This window comes from Cimex lectularius, unplaced genomic scaffold (genome assembly GCF_000648675.2).
Source record: "Cimex lectularius strain Harlan isolate CLEC.00 unplaced genomic scaffold, Clec_2.1 scaffold48, whole genome shotgun sequence".
NCBI classification, from domain to species: Eukaryota; Metazoa; Arthropoda; class Insecta; order Hemiptera; family Cimicidae; genus Cimex; species Cimex lectularius.
In genome coordinates, this window is record NW_019392708.1 from 104,268 (window position 1) to 122,089 (window position 17,822).

The 17,822-nt window shown below is 35.6% G+C and overlaps 1 protein-coding gene across 3 annotated transcripts in view; it reads right to left on the reverse strand.

The window, feature by feature from the left end:
- LOC106672544 (semaphorin-2A) overlaps positions 1–17,822 on the reverse strand; it is a 702,354-nt gene that overhangs the window by 51,981 nt on the left and 632,551 nt on the right. For all 3 annotated transcript variants that reach the window (XM_014404069.2, XM_014404068.2, XM_024226294.1), the window contains one exon: positions 3,119–3,181. In XM_014404069.2, the coding sequence (XP_014259555.1) occupies positions 3,119–3,181 (63 nt within the window). The remainder of the gene's footprint in view (positions 1–3,118; positions 3,182–17,822) is intronic.

A 17,822-nucleotide genomic window follows, 5' to 3' on the forward strand; every position in this document is an offset into this window, starting at 1 on the left:
TAATGGGGCGATAAAAAGATAGGGTTGTCGAACGAGAATATATTAGGGGTGGTGTCGATATCAGCGGGGAGGAGAGTTTCAGGTGAGCGGGTTACAGCCATTTCAATTACACTGTCTAACGGGCTGGGAAATTAAGCAGTAGCACCAGAGCCCAGAGTCTCGCTATCTATCCAGAATATTGAAACGGTTAGTACTCGGCACGGGGCTTTAATACGGCCATATATTTAAGAGGTGTCCTCCCTGGGTACATAAATAAGCCCATAATCTGGAGTCGCATTCAGGGCCCAACCCACCACCCCTCGAGGGCATAAATCATTAATAAGAAGTTACCAACTGGCTGAGCCCTTCAGTAAACACAACGCCCTTCAGCAGATATCTGTCCTTGGTTTTTTATTTGTTTGTTCTTCCGCTTTCACTTTGGCTTGAACTCATTACAACCCCCATTTTAGGGACTTGATTGTAAATAATTTTTTTTAATCGGAACATTCCGAACTTCCCTCCAAAACGAATTTGAATTAAGCTATTTATCAGATTCGAATCTACTTTTCCTTGTTTATTTGTTTGTAAAAGACAACCTCCCTTTATAAATATTTCAAACCGAACCAAACAACAATTATCGATCTAGTACTCCGAAACGTTTATACTTTAAAGAATCTACATAAATATAGGCTAATACAGACTAGAATACTCTCGGTGTGGAAAATCCTGCATATGGTTGGGAGACAATTTACTTAGTCTGGTTGGACATTTCGTATGGATTAAACATGAAATTCTTCGGAAGATACCTGTTAAATAATATCGGGAAGAAAACTCATGAAGGAATGTGCACAGATAAGGATATGAAGAGGATTGAATAAATTTTCTTTTTACCTTCAATGTATTAGTTATAAGAATGTTCAATTAACTAATAAAAGATAGGTAGAGAGAAAAGAGTTCGATAGATGGATAGACATAGTTAGCTAGAGATTGAGAAATGGGCAGAGTGGGAAAAAGAGAAAGCGAAAGAGAGACAGAGAGAGAGAGAGAGAGTGAGAGAAAAATAGAAAGAGATATATAGATAAAGCAAGAAAGAAAGAGAGATAGACGGATAAACAGTGTAAGAAAGAAAGGAAAAGAGAAAGAGAGAGCGAGAGGGATAAAGAAAGTAAGAAAGAAAGCGAGGAGAGAGAGATAGTGTAAAGATAAGAGAAAAATTGTAAACAGCAAGAAAAAGAAAAGGGCAAAAGTGAACAGTGTGAGTCAGAACAACGAGACAGGTTAATAGTAAAGATGAAACTAAAATCAATAAGTTATTTTAACTTTTTATAAACTTATACCTATTAATAACACACAAAGTATGAAGTATTGATTGAATTTTACCTGTGTCGTACCAACTACTATGAATGCGTCGTCTAACAAATGTCGATTTGTATTTAAAAGGCCAAAGTTATAAATAGCCGTACATAAATGGTTTTTTTTGTTAAGGTTCGACAAAAATCGGTAAAAAATAAGGAACTGTTTGACTGGAAAAAGAGGTAGTTACTGCAGAGTAACTAGGGACGGACTTATACCAGGCCGTATAGGGTCACCCTTGTATTTCAGTTTTCCGGTATAAATAAGAGGTAAGTGTGTGATGGAGGGAGTAGGGAAGGCACAAATCGCCATCCTCCCGTGTATATTATTTGAGCGGAGTGCCCGTAGGGTTTTTGCCTCTATTTCAAGCCCGTTGGTTTGATTTAGTTCCTCCTGCCCTCCTCTACGTGGCCCGCCTATACAATATCACAACAGTATATCTCTCAACCGACCTTATTCACTACAACGACTTAAACGCCCACCCTACAAAATCTCTGCCCCTTCCACATTATTGCTACCTGCTCACATTAGAGCCTTATATCACTTTCCCGGCCCTTGAAGCAATTTAGCGTATAAATCCCCTCCTCCTTTTTGCCCGTCTCTGGGACTTAATTAAATTCGGTAGTTAATTATAAAAGATGGTTATTGCTCGCATTTTATAATTACGAAGATGCAATATATTTTCTCGATATTTAAAAACGGGCAAGGGGAATTTACAATCTCTCCCGGTATTCCATATTTATTAACAGACGTTTACTTTCCACTGAAGTTAGTCGGACTTGTACAAATTTAATTTCGTTTAACGAAAACTCTGAATTAAAAACGCATGTTATTTGAATGCTAAGCATTTGTGTAATACTCATAAATAAACCATCTTTAGGTGCTGTATGATGAAGAATGGATCGTATTCCTTTCCAAATTCGACATTTAGTTACTTTCTTTCGAATAAAAAGCTCCAATATATTTCAGGAGAAACTGTGACAGAAATGGAAAGGTAGATAGATAAATTGTTAAATTAATAGATAGGTTGTTAGATAGATAGCTGAGAGAGAGAGAGAGAGAGAGAGAGAGAGAGAGAGAGAGAGAGAGAGAGAGAGAGAGAGAGAGAGAGAGAGAGAGAGAGAGAGAGAGAGAGAGAAAGAGACCTTTCTCACCCCCTCTCACCCTCTCTCTCTCTCTCTCTCATTCGCTCTCTCTCTCGCTCTCTTTCTCTCACTTACTTTTTCTTTCTTCTCCTCACGTTCTCCCATATATGACATATTTACTGTGTATTCAATGAACATGAAGACTGTACCTACATGTATTTAGAATTGAACCAATTACAGTTTTATTCTATAAAACAATGACCATACTGAAAACATTTTATAATATATTTTATATTGATTACAGCCCTTCAATGTGACTTAGTCCGTCAGACAAATCTTTAAAAATTTGAGTCGTCTTGACTACGAATGCTAGCAAAACGTGCGGGGAAGGAAGTTGCATCGAGGCCCAGGACTCATCATCTAATTTTCTCTAACGAAATTTGAGGGTTCATTTGCATGCAGGGTAATTACTAAAGAGGATCAGCATTAGGCAAAGTTTGTAATCAGTAACGGGAAAGGACAACACGGAGGGCGGCAGTAGGAATGTTGATTTCTCAGCATTCGGGCTTTAAAGTTCTGAACGGGGTGTCGGTTAGGCTAAACCCTTACATTCGAAAAGGCTCTGCTGGCCTAGTGGCTAGTTGAGTAGATTAGCGGACTGACTGAAGTCCGTTTTATAAACTAGTGCGATTTTCACTCACCTCGGATTTACCCTTGGAGACACAGTTGACCACGTTACTCGGCTCAAGGTTCAGCACATCTCTCTGAAAACAAAAAGATTATGAACATCAATATAAAATGGTTCAAAGCACTACATACCGGCAATTCGAGCTTTCATGCATAACATGATAACAAAAGAAAAACAATTATTGTTCAATTATTAATTTATAATGATTATTTAGAGATCGGGAAATGCGGTCTGGTGTGTTGTAGGTTTAAAAATTTTTTTCTTTATCGTGCCAAAGTTTCGATCTTTATTGAAATCATTTTCAGAGCCTGAGATTTATAAACATTGTTTATTATACAAATTCTTATAAGGTATGACTATAAATTTATACTATGATGTACAAAATATATAAATTTTTGGTTTAATTAAAGTATTTGTACTCGCTCAAAGTATGTGTTTTCTGTGCAGATGTCTCATTGCTGTGTGTCGTGTTGAGAGTGTTAATGAGATATTAATGTTTTTTGAAAGAAGTAGGGATAGAAATTTATTTTTCTATGTGGAGTGGGCTTCTTTGAGGTGAAAGGGACCGACAATGAAAAAAAGTTGTCGCCTGGTTAGCCTTTAGATGGAATATTAGGGAAAGGAGAGATAAATTGTTGAAGATTTAGACTATGTAGAATTGTTTGATGTGCGGAGCGTAATGATTGTTTTATATGTTGTATTATGTTTTATGTGTTATAGGTATGCTATAGATATTGAATTTGCTTTATATCATCATTTGTCTGAGTTTACATGTATCTATTCTCTAATTGACACTGTGTTTTTCTCTGTTGATGTAAACCATTTCTAAAAAGTTACTTTTATGTTTATGAGGACTCTCAACACGACACGCAAGGATGGCACAATTACACAGAAGACAAACACTTTGAGCCCTGAAGATGATCTCAATAAAAGATCGAAACGTTGACACGATAAAGAAAATGTTTTTCTGAAACCTACATCACACCAGACCGCATCTCACGATATCTGAATAACAAACATAAAAGTAACTTTTTAGAAATGGTTTACATCAACAGAGATAAACACAGCGTCAATTACAGAATAGATACATGTAAACTCACTTCAATTATATCATTGAATTAATTAAGGTTTTTACTTGAGATAAAAAAGTTAGTGCCACGAGCGGGAATCGAACCCACGACCTTTGGCTTGATACGCCGCTACTCTACCACTTGAGCTATCGTGAAAAATGGCAAACAGGAGGGAAAATTCAAAAGGTGGGGTTGACATGAGAAGTTAATGCCCGAGTGGATCGAAGTCACGATAGCTCAAGTGGGAGAGTAGCGGCGTATCATGCCGAAGGTCGAGGGTTCGAATCCTGATCGTGACACTGACTTTTTTACCTCAACCAAAAACCTTAATTAATTGAATGCTATTATAAATTTATCAGAAGAGCGAAATTTGTTTAATTTGTGTGATTGGCCGTGGTCGAATGGAATGGATATGTATGTTGGTTTGTCGGTGTTTGGGAGAATTGATCTAGTGTTATTAGTGATAGTAGTGATATTAGTGTTGAGTTGTAATTGTCGATTATGTTTTTAGGGTAGTAATTGTTATTTATGATATGTTTGTATATCTTTATGTTCTTGTGGTGAAAAGATTCATGGCTCAGTGTACTAATGCTGTGCAGTAGCCCTTTGGCAGTGTTTATTATTGTATTCTATCCCTATTTCCTTCTTCATTCCTTCAAAATCAAACGTGTATAAACAAAAAACATTAATATCTCACTAACACTCTCAAAACAAAACTCAACAGTGGCATATCTAGAAAGAAAACGCACAATTTGCGTGAGTTCAAATATTTTTATTAAGCCTAAAATTTCTATATTGTGTACATCATTGTATAAATCATAGTCATATCTTATATGTATTTGTACAATTTGAACAATATTTATAAATCCCAGGCTCTGAAAATCGAAAAGTTGGCACGATAAAGAAAATGTTGCTCACGATCTCTAAAAAATCGTTCTTATATAAAGTGTTGACACAAATTTTTTAAATAGGTTTTTCTACATTAACAGATTTTCCCGTTTCTTTCGTTCTCGTTTAGTCACAGTTTTCATATCATGTAATTGTCAGGTAAAATCATAGTGTGAGAGTCCAAATGTTGTCATAGCTATTTCTATAACTATTGATAATTAATGTCACGACAGGTTGATTAAAGTTATAAACTAGCCCAAAGTACAAAGCCCTAGGGCCTTGTGACGTTATAGACAATGGAGAGTTTCTCGCTCCCAGGGCGAACAGCTTCTCGTTACATTGTTCCTAGGTGAAACAAACAATGGAAAAGTATTCTTCTCACATGAATTGAAATTATCTCCCCCTACCAAGCCAGAATGAAATCATAAATATCTATTAGCGCCAGCGGGGGTATTTGTATCTTTTATTCTCCCCCCTTTGTTTCAGTTTCCTCAAATAAGCCTATTTATGAATTTATAATCCTTAAGAGGGTGTGAATGTAGTGAGTTTTCCATGGCGGTCTCCGCCAATTAATGCGAGCCGGATTAAAATGCATGAGCTCTTTGGCGAAATCGATAAAGGTAACAAGGGCTCCAGCTCTTTAGACGACATTACTAAATTGCCAAAAGACGTGATTTAAACACAATTGATTTAAGACAAGAGGAATTTTAAATGACAATGTTCAAGTTAAAAACATATCAAATTTTCTTTATTTTTTGTTTTGAACGAACCTATTAAGAAAGTGGCCATGTGACTTTTGACTTTATCGAATTTGCTTCTTAAGATGTCAAAACAATTCCAGGAAAAGAATTAATGTGAAATTCATAACAATTTTATCTTCCCCTATGAAGGGGATAAATTGTTCCTCCTCAGCTTCATTTCACCCAAACCACCAGGCAATAACTTAGAAAGGAAATTAAGAATAAAATTAATTTTCTTATTGCTTCCAACGAAATTTGAATATTCCGTTTTATCGCTCATGAGGAAAAAAAATTAATACCCGTTACTGGAATTCGGACTGTCGCTTATAATTAAAAAACCCTCATTAGGAGGAGGGGCAGAAAAAGTCATGTCCAAACTGCATTTAGAATGCCAATGAGACGAGATGGAGGTTAAGTTGATTAGACGAGGAGGGTCTTTTATCCTCCAGCTGATTTCCCATAGGCCGGCATCAGTTGGCCAATCAAGAATGGATGAAGGAGCTAGGCCTAAAAATATCTGAAGACCGGCACAATTTTGTTCAAATCAAAATTATTTGAACAAAAATATGTGGAAAAGTACTTAAAAAACCGCAATTATTACCAAATTATCTAAATAATTTTTAATTTCATCAAAAAACATGTGAAATGTACGTCTAATGATGAGGGTTGCCAAACGTAATTAGACGAGGATTTCTCATTTTGATAAATTGAAGATGATTTAGGTAATTTGGTAATAATTGTGTATTTTTAAGTAATTAAGTAATTTTACACATTTCTGTGTAAATAATTTAGATATATAATTTTGATTAAGAATTGATATATAATAATTGTGATATTTTTGATGTGTAAAACAAGGAAAAGAAGATGATACATACTTTTTCCTAAAATATAAGGTAAAATTCACTTGAAAAAACTTTAAAAAAAGGCAAACTGACTAAGTATTTTACTTCATATTACACAATTCTGTTATAAATTAAAGGGGGCGTCGTTGGGGGCAACGGCGGCAGCGCGCTCATAACTGAGAAGGTTATAACGAGCGGGATTTCCTCAAGGTTTGGCCTGAATAGCCTAAGCCTTGAGGAATTCCTCAACGTGTGTGAGACGTCAGGCCGTGATGATAAGGAAATCCCAACAAAAATCAATCATTTTTCTGCCTTGAGATGAAAACTACTAGAACAACCAGCAACCATTACCAGTGAACACAGTGCTAGGCCCTTTACCTTGAAGACATCCGCGATGAAAATACTCTGCGTGTCTGGGCGCGGGTTCGGTTGACGAAATATAGGATAATTTTTCCTTGAGGATTTCCTGTAGTGTATGGCTACCTTAAGGTAAAGCTTCCGTGTTCGAATCCAGCAGCCTTGCATTCGAACCTGGTGTACTTACAAATTGGCTGTTTTTAATAGAGCAGGCATCCCTGAGGGTTATATGATATGACCTCTGCTGTTGCGAATCCTCGCACAAAAAGATGTTAGCAGGTAGAGTTTTTTAACAGATAGCAAAACAATAAAATAAAAAAATGAAAATCATCTTCTTGGCTTATTTTCTAGCTAAAACTTATTACTTGTTCAGGCGCAAAAAAGTTTAAAATTGCCTTATAAATCGGTTTTTAAGGCGGTCTTCAATTATTTCCATAGTTCAAAGATGAAGTTGGAAGCCGGTAAATGGAATTTAAGAGTACTTTCTAGACAGGTAATCCCCTTTATGAGTTGCCCTTTATGACCGGGTATTCACATAACGGTCTTCTCTTAAGTTTTATCGCCACATTGTAAAGTTCCTTTATTAATGTAAAGCCAATTTCATCCTGCCAAGAACTCTTCAGCTTTCCGGTACGAGAATTATTCGTGGCATCGGCCGCCCTTGTTTCTTTTGAGGCCCACCCGTAAAACAACATCGCCAGGATCATCATTTTCCCCTTAGTCATAATCTCTGGGAATCAGGAGCTCAACGCGATCCTGATGGGGTTTTAAGTTTCCTATCCCCCATGAGTTAAAATGTAGGGGTGAGAATTAACCGTCTATAAGTTGATAGGGTCGGAGTTTCAATTTCCTAAGATTATTATTATTTCAGCCGATTGTCAGTGATTTAACATAGATTCATTTTGTCGTTTTATCTTCAGAAAAAAATAAATAATCGAGAAATATTCGTTAGCAGTAAATGATGAGTTGGGATGGTAGAAGTGGGTTGCCAAGTTGAAATAAAAAGATCTTGTCTTGGAAATGCCAACGAAAATTTAATCTTAAAAAAACACGAAAAAGTTTACATTTTTACACTTCACTTTTCACCTTATGACCTCTCCTCCAATCTACTACAACTCTGTTCCTCTCCTACCATCCAATGACTATTTGTGGTGATATATTATTGAAACGAAAATGTCTACTAAAATAAAGTCTTATTGAAAATTTAGAACGAAAATTGTTTCGTGACAAAACGAGCACGTTTACCAAAAATTCTAAAATAATCGGCTCACGATACAAAAAGATTGTGTAAGATTTGCTGGACTCAATTTTGGACAATGGATACTTCTTAAATTAAAAAGAAAAAGTAAGTAAACGTTATCTTGGAAATTTGGGAAAATAGTATAACATGGCAATGTGTTTACATGCAAAGGTACGAAATAGTGTGATTTTAGTTAAATATTTGCTACCTAACATCGGAACTACTAGTTTAGTTATTAAACTACTTCATTCTTATATACTATTACTATCAAACTAAACTTAGAAAATGAACGAATTACGTTAATAATAAATATATATTTCTTTAAAGATTAGTGCATTAGAGTGATGCAACAAAATTTATGCACCTTATTACCTAACTTATAATTTGCGATAAAACATAATTAAAAATAACTTTGAGTTTTGGGAAAATATCGTAATGAACGATGTTTAGTGTGTTCATCATCTAAAAAATTGTTTGATTCTTTAATTACAACAGCACAACGATAAAAAAAATTTTGTTGTCTTTCACAATTTTTTATTATAAGATTACACAAAATTTATACTTCTATCACAATACTATTCACTTTCCTAGAGGAAATCGTAACGCCACTGGCGCTTAAAGCGTCTTAGACAATTGTCGAGCGTTTGAGATGAATGCTATTGGGATGAAAGTCCAGGGTCTGCATCGACGGCTTGCGATTTCAAAGAGAAATGGGATCTGACGATCTATGTTGTATTGCTAATTTTGATACGAAGTAAGAAGCTTGGGCAATGGTTTGGAGGATTTTGGCTTGGAGTGGATTGCATTCTTCGGAGGTGCATAGTTGGTTGAACACAGTTCTATTACTAGATCCAGATTGGCTGGCGTAGTAATGTTGTATGAGAGGTTTGTTTTGTATTGAGAGATTCAATCTGTCGTGGGTAGTTACACTTTTGTCGACCTGACGGCTCAATAGCGGACGACATTGGTTGGTCGGAGAGGAACAGAGTTGTAGTAGATTGGAAGAGAGGTCAAAAGGCGAAAGGGGAATTTTTTATGGCATTCTTTAACAGTGGTGATCGTCCTGGAGGTTTATGAACGCCACGACGGGGAAACCCCGGGGCTGGGTTTGCGAAAAGCATAGAGATATGGACTGCTTATGTGAGGAGTACTGTGACTAGATTGATAGGAATCTCTTCAGAGAGTACTGAATAGAGAACGGGAGCAAGGATGCTGCCTTGCGGAACACCCGATTCGCAAGAGCAAGGAGAAAAAGATGTCCCTATCGAACAGATAGGATTTTAGGATAAAATAGTAAGTTAATGGAAGACTGCTTGTGATTGCTTCCACAGCAATCCCGTGTGCCACGCTTCACTCGATCGAAGAATTGCTTCACGTCAAGCAACTCACCCGAGCAACATTCCTTCCGCTCAAGGAAGGATGTGTGATGATGTCTATCATTTAGTACTGATGAACAGGTAGAAATTTATCACAAAAATTTTGACTACGAAACTGGCTTTCTTTGTAGATATAAGAAGTAAAAACTAGCTTGAGGTTCTGGAGGATCGAGTAGATTAATTCCATTAAGGATGGCTAAAAGCTCTGCCTTACATAGTACGTAATCTACTATTGAAAATGGTATAAAAATGAGTGAGTTTAAGTTTTAATAAATAAAGAAAATAGATTTTTATCATATACCTTGTTATTTACATTATACCTTGTTCATAGGTTTATAAAAATTCTATCTTAAACTAATAGTTAAGATTAAAAATAAATCTGTTGCACCGCCACCAGAGCTAAATTTAAACCATTTCCATTACGTTATACATCTCCCGTCCATTAGGGCGTGAATATATTTCAGCCGCCACCCTTTCCGTCCTATTATTAACGAGCCTGACAAAAGGTTAAAGTGGGCAATTAAGGGCAATTTTTCCGCCGGCCCAGGAAAATGAATATTATTATGCGGGTTAATTACGCCAAGATGAGGACCGATTTGCGGTGATAAGAGTGTTTTTTAAAATATTTTTTATATAGAGTTACCCCGTGAAAACATCAAGCTTTGGCTAACTGATTAGGAAATAGCAATTAAAAGTGTGATTATTTTTTCTCGGAGGAAACTTCACACTTAGTTACGAAACATTTCACCAAGTAAAATAATGAACATGACAGAAAATATCTGGTCGGCCCATCTTGACGGTTTCTCCCTAGAAACTCTTATTTCTCCTCTACGGCATCTTTATGGTAATGAAACAGCCACAACATAATAATAAATCAAGACTAAAATATTATAGAATGAACTTGCTTTTGTGGAAAAACTATTAAAAATCAATTTGTAAAATTTCTTCGCTTTTGAATTTCAATAAACTAAACAAAATACTGAATGTTTTATACTCTAAATGCATGTCTGGCCTTACATTAGTTACGGCTATTAACCCAGGGGAGTGGCGACATGTGCGGTATCTTGGTTATTTGCAACTCAGATATGAGGAAAATCAAATTGAATAGACTTAATTACAGTTCGGCCAGATACCGAGTTGGTTCAACAGTGAATTACAGCTCGTACCTTGAGAATTAATTAAATTACACTTTGGGTCGAATTGTGTTACGATAGAAGCACGTTAAGATGTCGCAAAATATATTCTTATACCGGTGAATATGTAAGTAAATTGTATGCCTCCGTCTTTCTTCGGCCCACGAAGATTTCCTTTCAGAAAGTTTTTACTCGCGTAATATTCATAATATATTTTATAAAGTTAACTACATTCTTTCTAGAACTCCACGTACAACCAACATTATTTTTTAATTTACAATCTTTTTTATAAACTTTTCTATTTCTTTAACTTAGTAATTCTATTATACCTATATTTTCTTTAAGCATGGATTGTTATTCACCTTTTTTTACAGGAGTTTGTTTTTTACAGAGCAACAACCCCGTAGGATTCGTATCAACCCCAAGGTGCCATTTTTTTTAAACAACAATTTGTATGACCTATACGTTACACTTGAGCACTGTGTCTACACCTTAACCGTTGTGGTCACAGACGCCTTAGTATTATCCTCCTATTATTAACATAACATTTGAAAAAATAGTTATCACTAGTGCCGCGACCTTCGAACAGTAAACTTCGTCATGCCACACAAACACAATTCAATTTTCTATTTTTTTGTTCTAAAATACAATCCTTTCATTTTCTGAAAAGTGAATTTTTTTTATTTAAATTACTCATTTCGATTCTTATATTTTGCCCGTAGGGCAACCAAAGCAATATGCCTACTTCAAGTGGCGGGCCCGATCCGACTCTTACTGGTTCGGTGAACATAAACACGACCGCATATCCCATTCCAGTTACTGCAAATTCTAATTTATAATTTGTAATAATAATAAAGTTAATCGTAGAATGAATCTCAACTCTAGTGTGTTAACTCAGGAAAACCTGTTTTAGGTTAATGATAAAGGTCCTTTTCACGTGTACCTTGTGTGCAATCAATCGGATGGTCTTACGGGAGGATTTGCCAAATTGCACACTATGTCGAAAGACACCTCGGTGTTCCCCACTCTACCCCTTCTAGCAACATTTTATCTTAATATGCTTCATAAGACGTCACCAAAGAGAAGTACTTCTCTCCCTGAGGAAGGTATCCCAAATCACAAAGAGCCTTTACAGCTCTCTGATTTTTACTCCAGAAAATGCCCCAAGGAAAAGGATGATGAAGAAATTTCAATTTTTCGATTATCTAAGAATCAATATTTCGCGTAATCAAACTAATTAGAGAAAAGCATTGACGAGATGTTTGTAGCCTCGAATCGACGAATAATCAAGAGCCAGTCGGGATAAATGGCTTCGGAGGATATGACTAGAAGAATAAGGGTCATCCTCACCCGATTAAGGATGAGCCATGCGAGGTTGACTCAGGGACTTTTGAGCCAAAGCCCATGAAGGTATCCGGCATATAGAGAAAGGTTATTTGATGTGTACCGCTTAAGAGAGTGGGGAAGATGGAGGAATGCCACCGATATGAGAACTGCGTTCGAGCACGATAGATGGGTCCCCTGTTGCTATTTTTATCAGAAAAACAGGACTATTTTACTGTATACAGTCTTTTGTCGATACCTCGTCTTGTGTTTCTTTGTGCTTTTAAAACTGAATGTATTCATTAGCGTGAATGTGTAGGGTTAGATGTATATGTGGGTTGGAATACTGGGCAGTCCCTCAATTAGATGAGCGACATAATATGTGTGGAGGGTGATGAAGGAATATCAAGTACTCCACCCGTCTGAGTAAATGGAAAGAATGTATTTAAAAGTTGGTAAGAGTATAAGTGCATTTGGATCTAGAAACTGACTGCGTTGGGGGCTGAAAGGGGGATAGCTCCGGGACCACAATCCCAGCGACTTAAGGGATAAGACCTCGGACTGCCAACACCTGAGGTAGGTGATTCTCGAGGCTTGCCGCTTACATAAAAGCTGCAATTGCCAGCGAGCTGCGAAAAGTGATAGGCTTAACTCTGTATACGTGTGTATGTATGTAACTTTCAGTACAGATTTGAGCTTTAAAATCAGTTTATGACATATGTAATATTTTTGTTGTTGAATGAACTTGTCATGTTTAATCTGGATTTCGATTTTTGATTTCGTTGCATTTGAAAACATGCACTGCAAAATTCTCAATAGGTTTTTTTCCCATATCTTCTTTGAACGTAAAAACCACATTGAGATCTGTAATGACTGTTCCCAAGATTATTCAAGCTGAACGAGTACAATCGCCCCTAGAAATTTGATCAATGATGCAGAACCCTTTTAATCATCATGAACGTTTTTAAGTTTTTAAAGGTTCGCGGTCAAGTTTTGCGCTTCATCAATCAACTGTCGGTGATCAAAAGAAGGAAGGGGTTGTTCGGTTGAGAAATGAATAAATAACCACCCTGCAAATCTATTGGGAAAAAACCCGACTGCCAAACGTAATGGGTCAGAGTAATTACAGTGGTAGGGGTCTTCAAAGTGGCGTCTCCGACAGCCCAACAAACAAATTAGACCCCCTTCGGTTACTCGCGCAATTGGCCATCTGGTAAATATTAAAAAGGTTATTATCGATTTTAAGACTATTTATTATTCCAGTGGTACCATAATATATAGAGTCGGGCTTGTTGGAGGATTTGAAGGTAAATCCTTATTGGCTTTGTAATTTGTAACCTCATAATTTTTGAGTAGTTGAGAGACTTTATGAACAAATCAAAAAATACATTTATTCACAAACATATATAAAAAAAATGTACTTAGCTTCATCGAAAGGTCCTTACAACTGATAAGTTCTAACATAGATAACTGAATCTATAAAAATTAAAGTATGAAAAAAATCGTTAGTTGCTATGAAACAAAATATGTATGGAGTCATGGGCATTCGGTTTTCAGTGAATTGAATCAGTCTCATTTGGTTCTAATGCAGCTCATTCAAATATACATGGCAAATATACATGGTTTAACATGACCACAAATGTACCCCTAATTATATTATTTGTAGCCTTGGATGACGTCCGAAATTCGACTAATGGAGGGTGCGAATTGGGCTTGTTAAATATAGGCGTCCATTATTCTAAACGGCTTTGCGAGTTCCCGGCCAGGTCATTTGTGATAATCTAATCGTTTTGCCCCAACTGGAACTAAGGGAACGTGAACGGGTACATTCGCTGGGGCCACTTCATTAGCACCTTACACTGGTTTACAGGCCATAGAACAGAGCCGGAACAATTACTCGTCCCTAGCAGGCGTTGCTAGCACTCACTTCGGAAAACACATTGGCCAATTCTCGTCTCGTAAAGGATCCGGACAAGTTATTATCCCAGACGAGCCCTTAAACGGAAGTAGAAAAGTGTTAAAACATTATGTACTCCGGTGTTAAAGGGTTTTAATGATTACAGCATCGCTCCTTTTCAATTATAGGAGACGATAGGAAGGAAACTTTTATTGCACAATTGCAAGGTGGTATAACATCAAACACAACCAAAACAACTTAAGCATTTCAGTATCGTTAGACATAACACTGCATAGTTAAGAATATAAAACCGATGTTCATTACAAATTTTAAGCTTGTTCTGAACCAACTGCGCAATGACAATGTGCAATTTACTTACTCTTTAACAATCATAACGTTTGATTGTAACGCATTTTCAACAAATGTTTGCGACATAGCGGGTGAGGGGGTTCGCGTCCGTTTTGTCGAAGACAGGGTCTTGGGTTTGTTCATAGGTGGCTCCAGATATGCAAAAGCGTAACGTAACGCAACACCAAGATCAAACTTAACTTTGTGATACAAATCACTAGAAAATTGTTGTGAGACATGCTTTGAACGTGCATAGGACATGGATGCGCAACACTACCCAAAACTAATTTGGAATCGTCTAAATACATGAAGTGTGCAGTATATATAGACATTGCTTAGTCGGCCTAAATACACATGGACTACATAGTAAAATATACGACACATCAAAAACAGTGATATAATCCGATCAGTTTAAAGCAGTTTGCGGGCCTTACAAAATTCTTATCATATGCCATCATCATGGTGAGCATTTTGTTTTAATTGGGCCAAAAGCTGGAGTATGCAAGAAAGACCAGCCACCGTGGACGTAAGTTTGCAACACCTTTTATAAATGTGTAAACTATCTTAAGCGTTATATACAAAGAGGCTTGTCACACTATCGTGGAAGTATTGCGAGAAATTGATCCGCTCCATGCTGTTCCATCAGTCATATTCAACGGCACACGAGACGTGTTCCTCTTTGATCTAACGATGAAAAATCAATAAACACGATGTTACTGGGTGTAGATATGACCCGGTATGGTCTTACGTTACGGCGTTAAACTTAAAACCCTCTTGTTGTAAACAACTATATACAGGGGATTTAACGTTAGATATAACTATTATTTATTAACAAGTGTTCAATGAAACAAATATTAAAACAACATTAGCGGTAATGATATAAAATCAAAGTTTTACCAAACAACACTAGGAAGCTTTAGGTCGAGGAATTATGTGACCATTGTATTAATACCATAATTTCCCTTCATGCATATTTAACTTGACAAAGTCAAGTCGATTATGATTTTAGTAAATTAACGTTTAAACCTTTGAAAATAACCGGCATTTATATGCCGGAATTGAATTACACTACGGAGAGATAAATGTCCGACCTGGTAAATTGAAATCAGTGTCCGGCTAAGTAAAACCGAGGATACATACATTTCCAATTCATTGTGTGGATGTAAACCTTGTTAACATGACCACCCACATTTATGCGGACACAAAAAATCCCGGAATAAACTTTTATAATTTTTTTGACAAAACAATTTGCATACATAAGTCCAATTGAATTGTTGCTAATTATTTGCCAAATGTTATTGTTTGTGTAATCTTACGTCACTCGTATTTATTAAACTATAATTGAACCTAATTTAACGAGAAATATACTGTATACTACTTAATTATGAATTACTTATGAATTTTTAAATTAATTATTAATATTAATTAATTAAAACTTTTTTTATTTTACATATTATTCTGCCTAGGAAAATAAGCAGGAAAAAGGTTAGATGAGTTATATTCAATTATAAAATAAATTAGAGTAAAATTATGTTTAATAAATTTTTCATCAACACCTCATATTGCTTTAAACATTATTCAGTTATGTGTTTAAAGGGGGGGGGTCAAATTTTTTTCCCGGAGTAAACATTTATAATTTTTTTTACAAAACATTTTGTATATACAAGTCCAATTTAATTGTTGCTAACTATTTTCCGAATGCTTTTGTTTGTGTAATCTTACGTCATTCGTATTTATTAAAATATAATTGAACCTAATTTAACGAGAAACATACTGAACTGCTTAATTATGAATTGCTTATGAATTTTTAAATTAATTATTAATATTAATTAATTAAAACATTTATTATTTTACATATTATTCTGCCTAAGAAAATAAGCAGGAAAAGGGTTAGATGAGAAGAATTATATTCAATTATAAAATAAATTACTGTAAAATTATGTTTAATAAATTTTCTATCAATACTCAGTAATGCTTTAAACATTATTCATTTATGTGTTAAAGGAGGTAGCAATTGTTTTTCGGCCGAAAAGCTGGTTTTTCCTTTTCCCTTGTTTAACTCCTTTTTCCCCTTTGGACTTTAATTTTGATACGCTTTTGTTTTTCATTTTCGGGTGCAATTTTAGTTTAACCACCATACTCTAAAAGTTAATGTTTGGGTCGTACAGTTGTTCAAATAGTGACCAAAAATTTGTTATTATTCGGTACAATTTTCGCAAAACCTATTTAGTTTATTACAACGAAAATTTTTTGCTTCGATTTCTATTAGCATGCAACGAATTTGTACCTAGGATTTTTTTAAAAATGGCGAATCGTTAATGTTTGGTAAAACCTGAATTTTTGGCACAATTTTACACCTTCTTTTATATTCAAAATAGTTTATTTCTCCGCTACTGAGCTTTTTTAAAATAACTGTTCGCTATAATTATCAGCGTGTTACGACTGTATAGATGAAAAAAGAATCCTTTGAATATGAAGGAGAGGTTTGGAGAAACGAATTATGAATGGTGAAAAAATACAAATTTTCAGGAGAGTTTTCCCGTAGACGTCCAATCCACGTCATAGAAATGTTTCACACCAATTCCTGTCATTAGTGCGTTTACAGATCTTGGTATATTTGCGAAGGTGGTTTTTTAATACAGAATATACATAAATGACGAAGAATATCGAGTTGCAAATTCATCAAGGCAAGAATCACCAGAACACTCGATTCTCGACATTCACAAAATTATTTGAAACACTTTTAGAGCTGAGAATCGTATGAAAGAAATTTTATTCTGTGCAAATAGGGCTGTGATTTAATATATAATTGTATTAAAAAAAATGTTTTTACTACGATGGTCGCTACACTCATAGAAAGCCGCCTAGCTTTAAAGAAAAGACATACTACCCTTCCTGCAAGTTAGAAATTTATCTTTATCAAGATCAAATCGATAAATTCTAAGAGTACAGTACATTTCTGGCGACTGGGAAGCTGATTAAACCCAGGAAGAAATTAAACTTCGCCTGTGCGTGAAATTTCAGCCAGGCTGCTGACTGGTGGCAGGGACAAAGTAAGGGAAATAGGCAATATCCTTCTCACTCACCGAGGGGCCAGGATTAGTTTATTGATGAAAGGCCGGTTGTAACTTTCTATAATTAAAAAAATAACAATGAACGATTGAAATTTAAAAAAAAAACAAGCAACCAATATTTCATCTTAATTGATTCACAGAGCGTAGCGTGAATTTTTGGAGGAAACTATTTTTATGACAGCTTGCTTGACTTTTTACTCCAAACTTATTTCTACGTTACGCTATTTTCGTTCGGCGAATCGATTTTGAACGAAATATTACTTTAATATTAATTTATGTATTCAAGAAGAAATTCATGATTTGATTAGAACATCAACGCATTGTTTCAAAAGTGCCTTCCTCGCATGTCGTGAAAATTGAGACGGATTTGAAAAGACTGTAATAGATTTTCAGCTGTCCTTCATATTATGTTAAAACAAAGTGTTATCC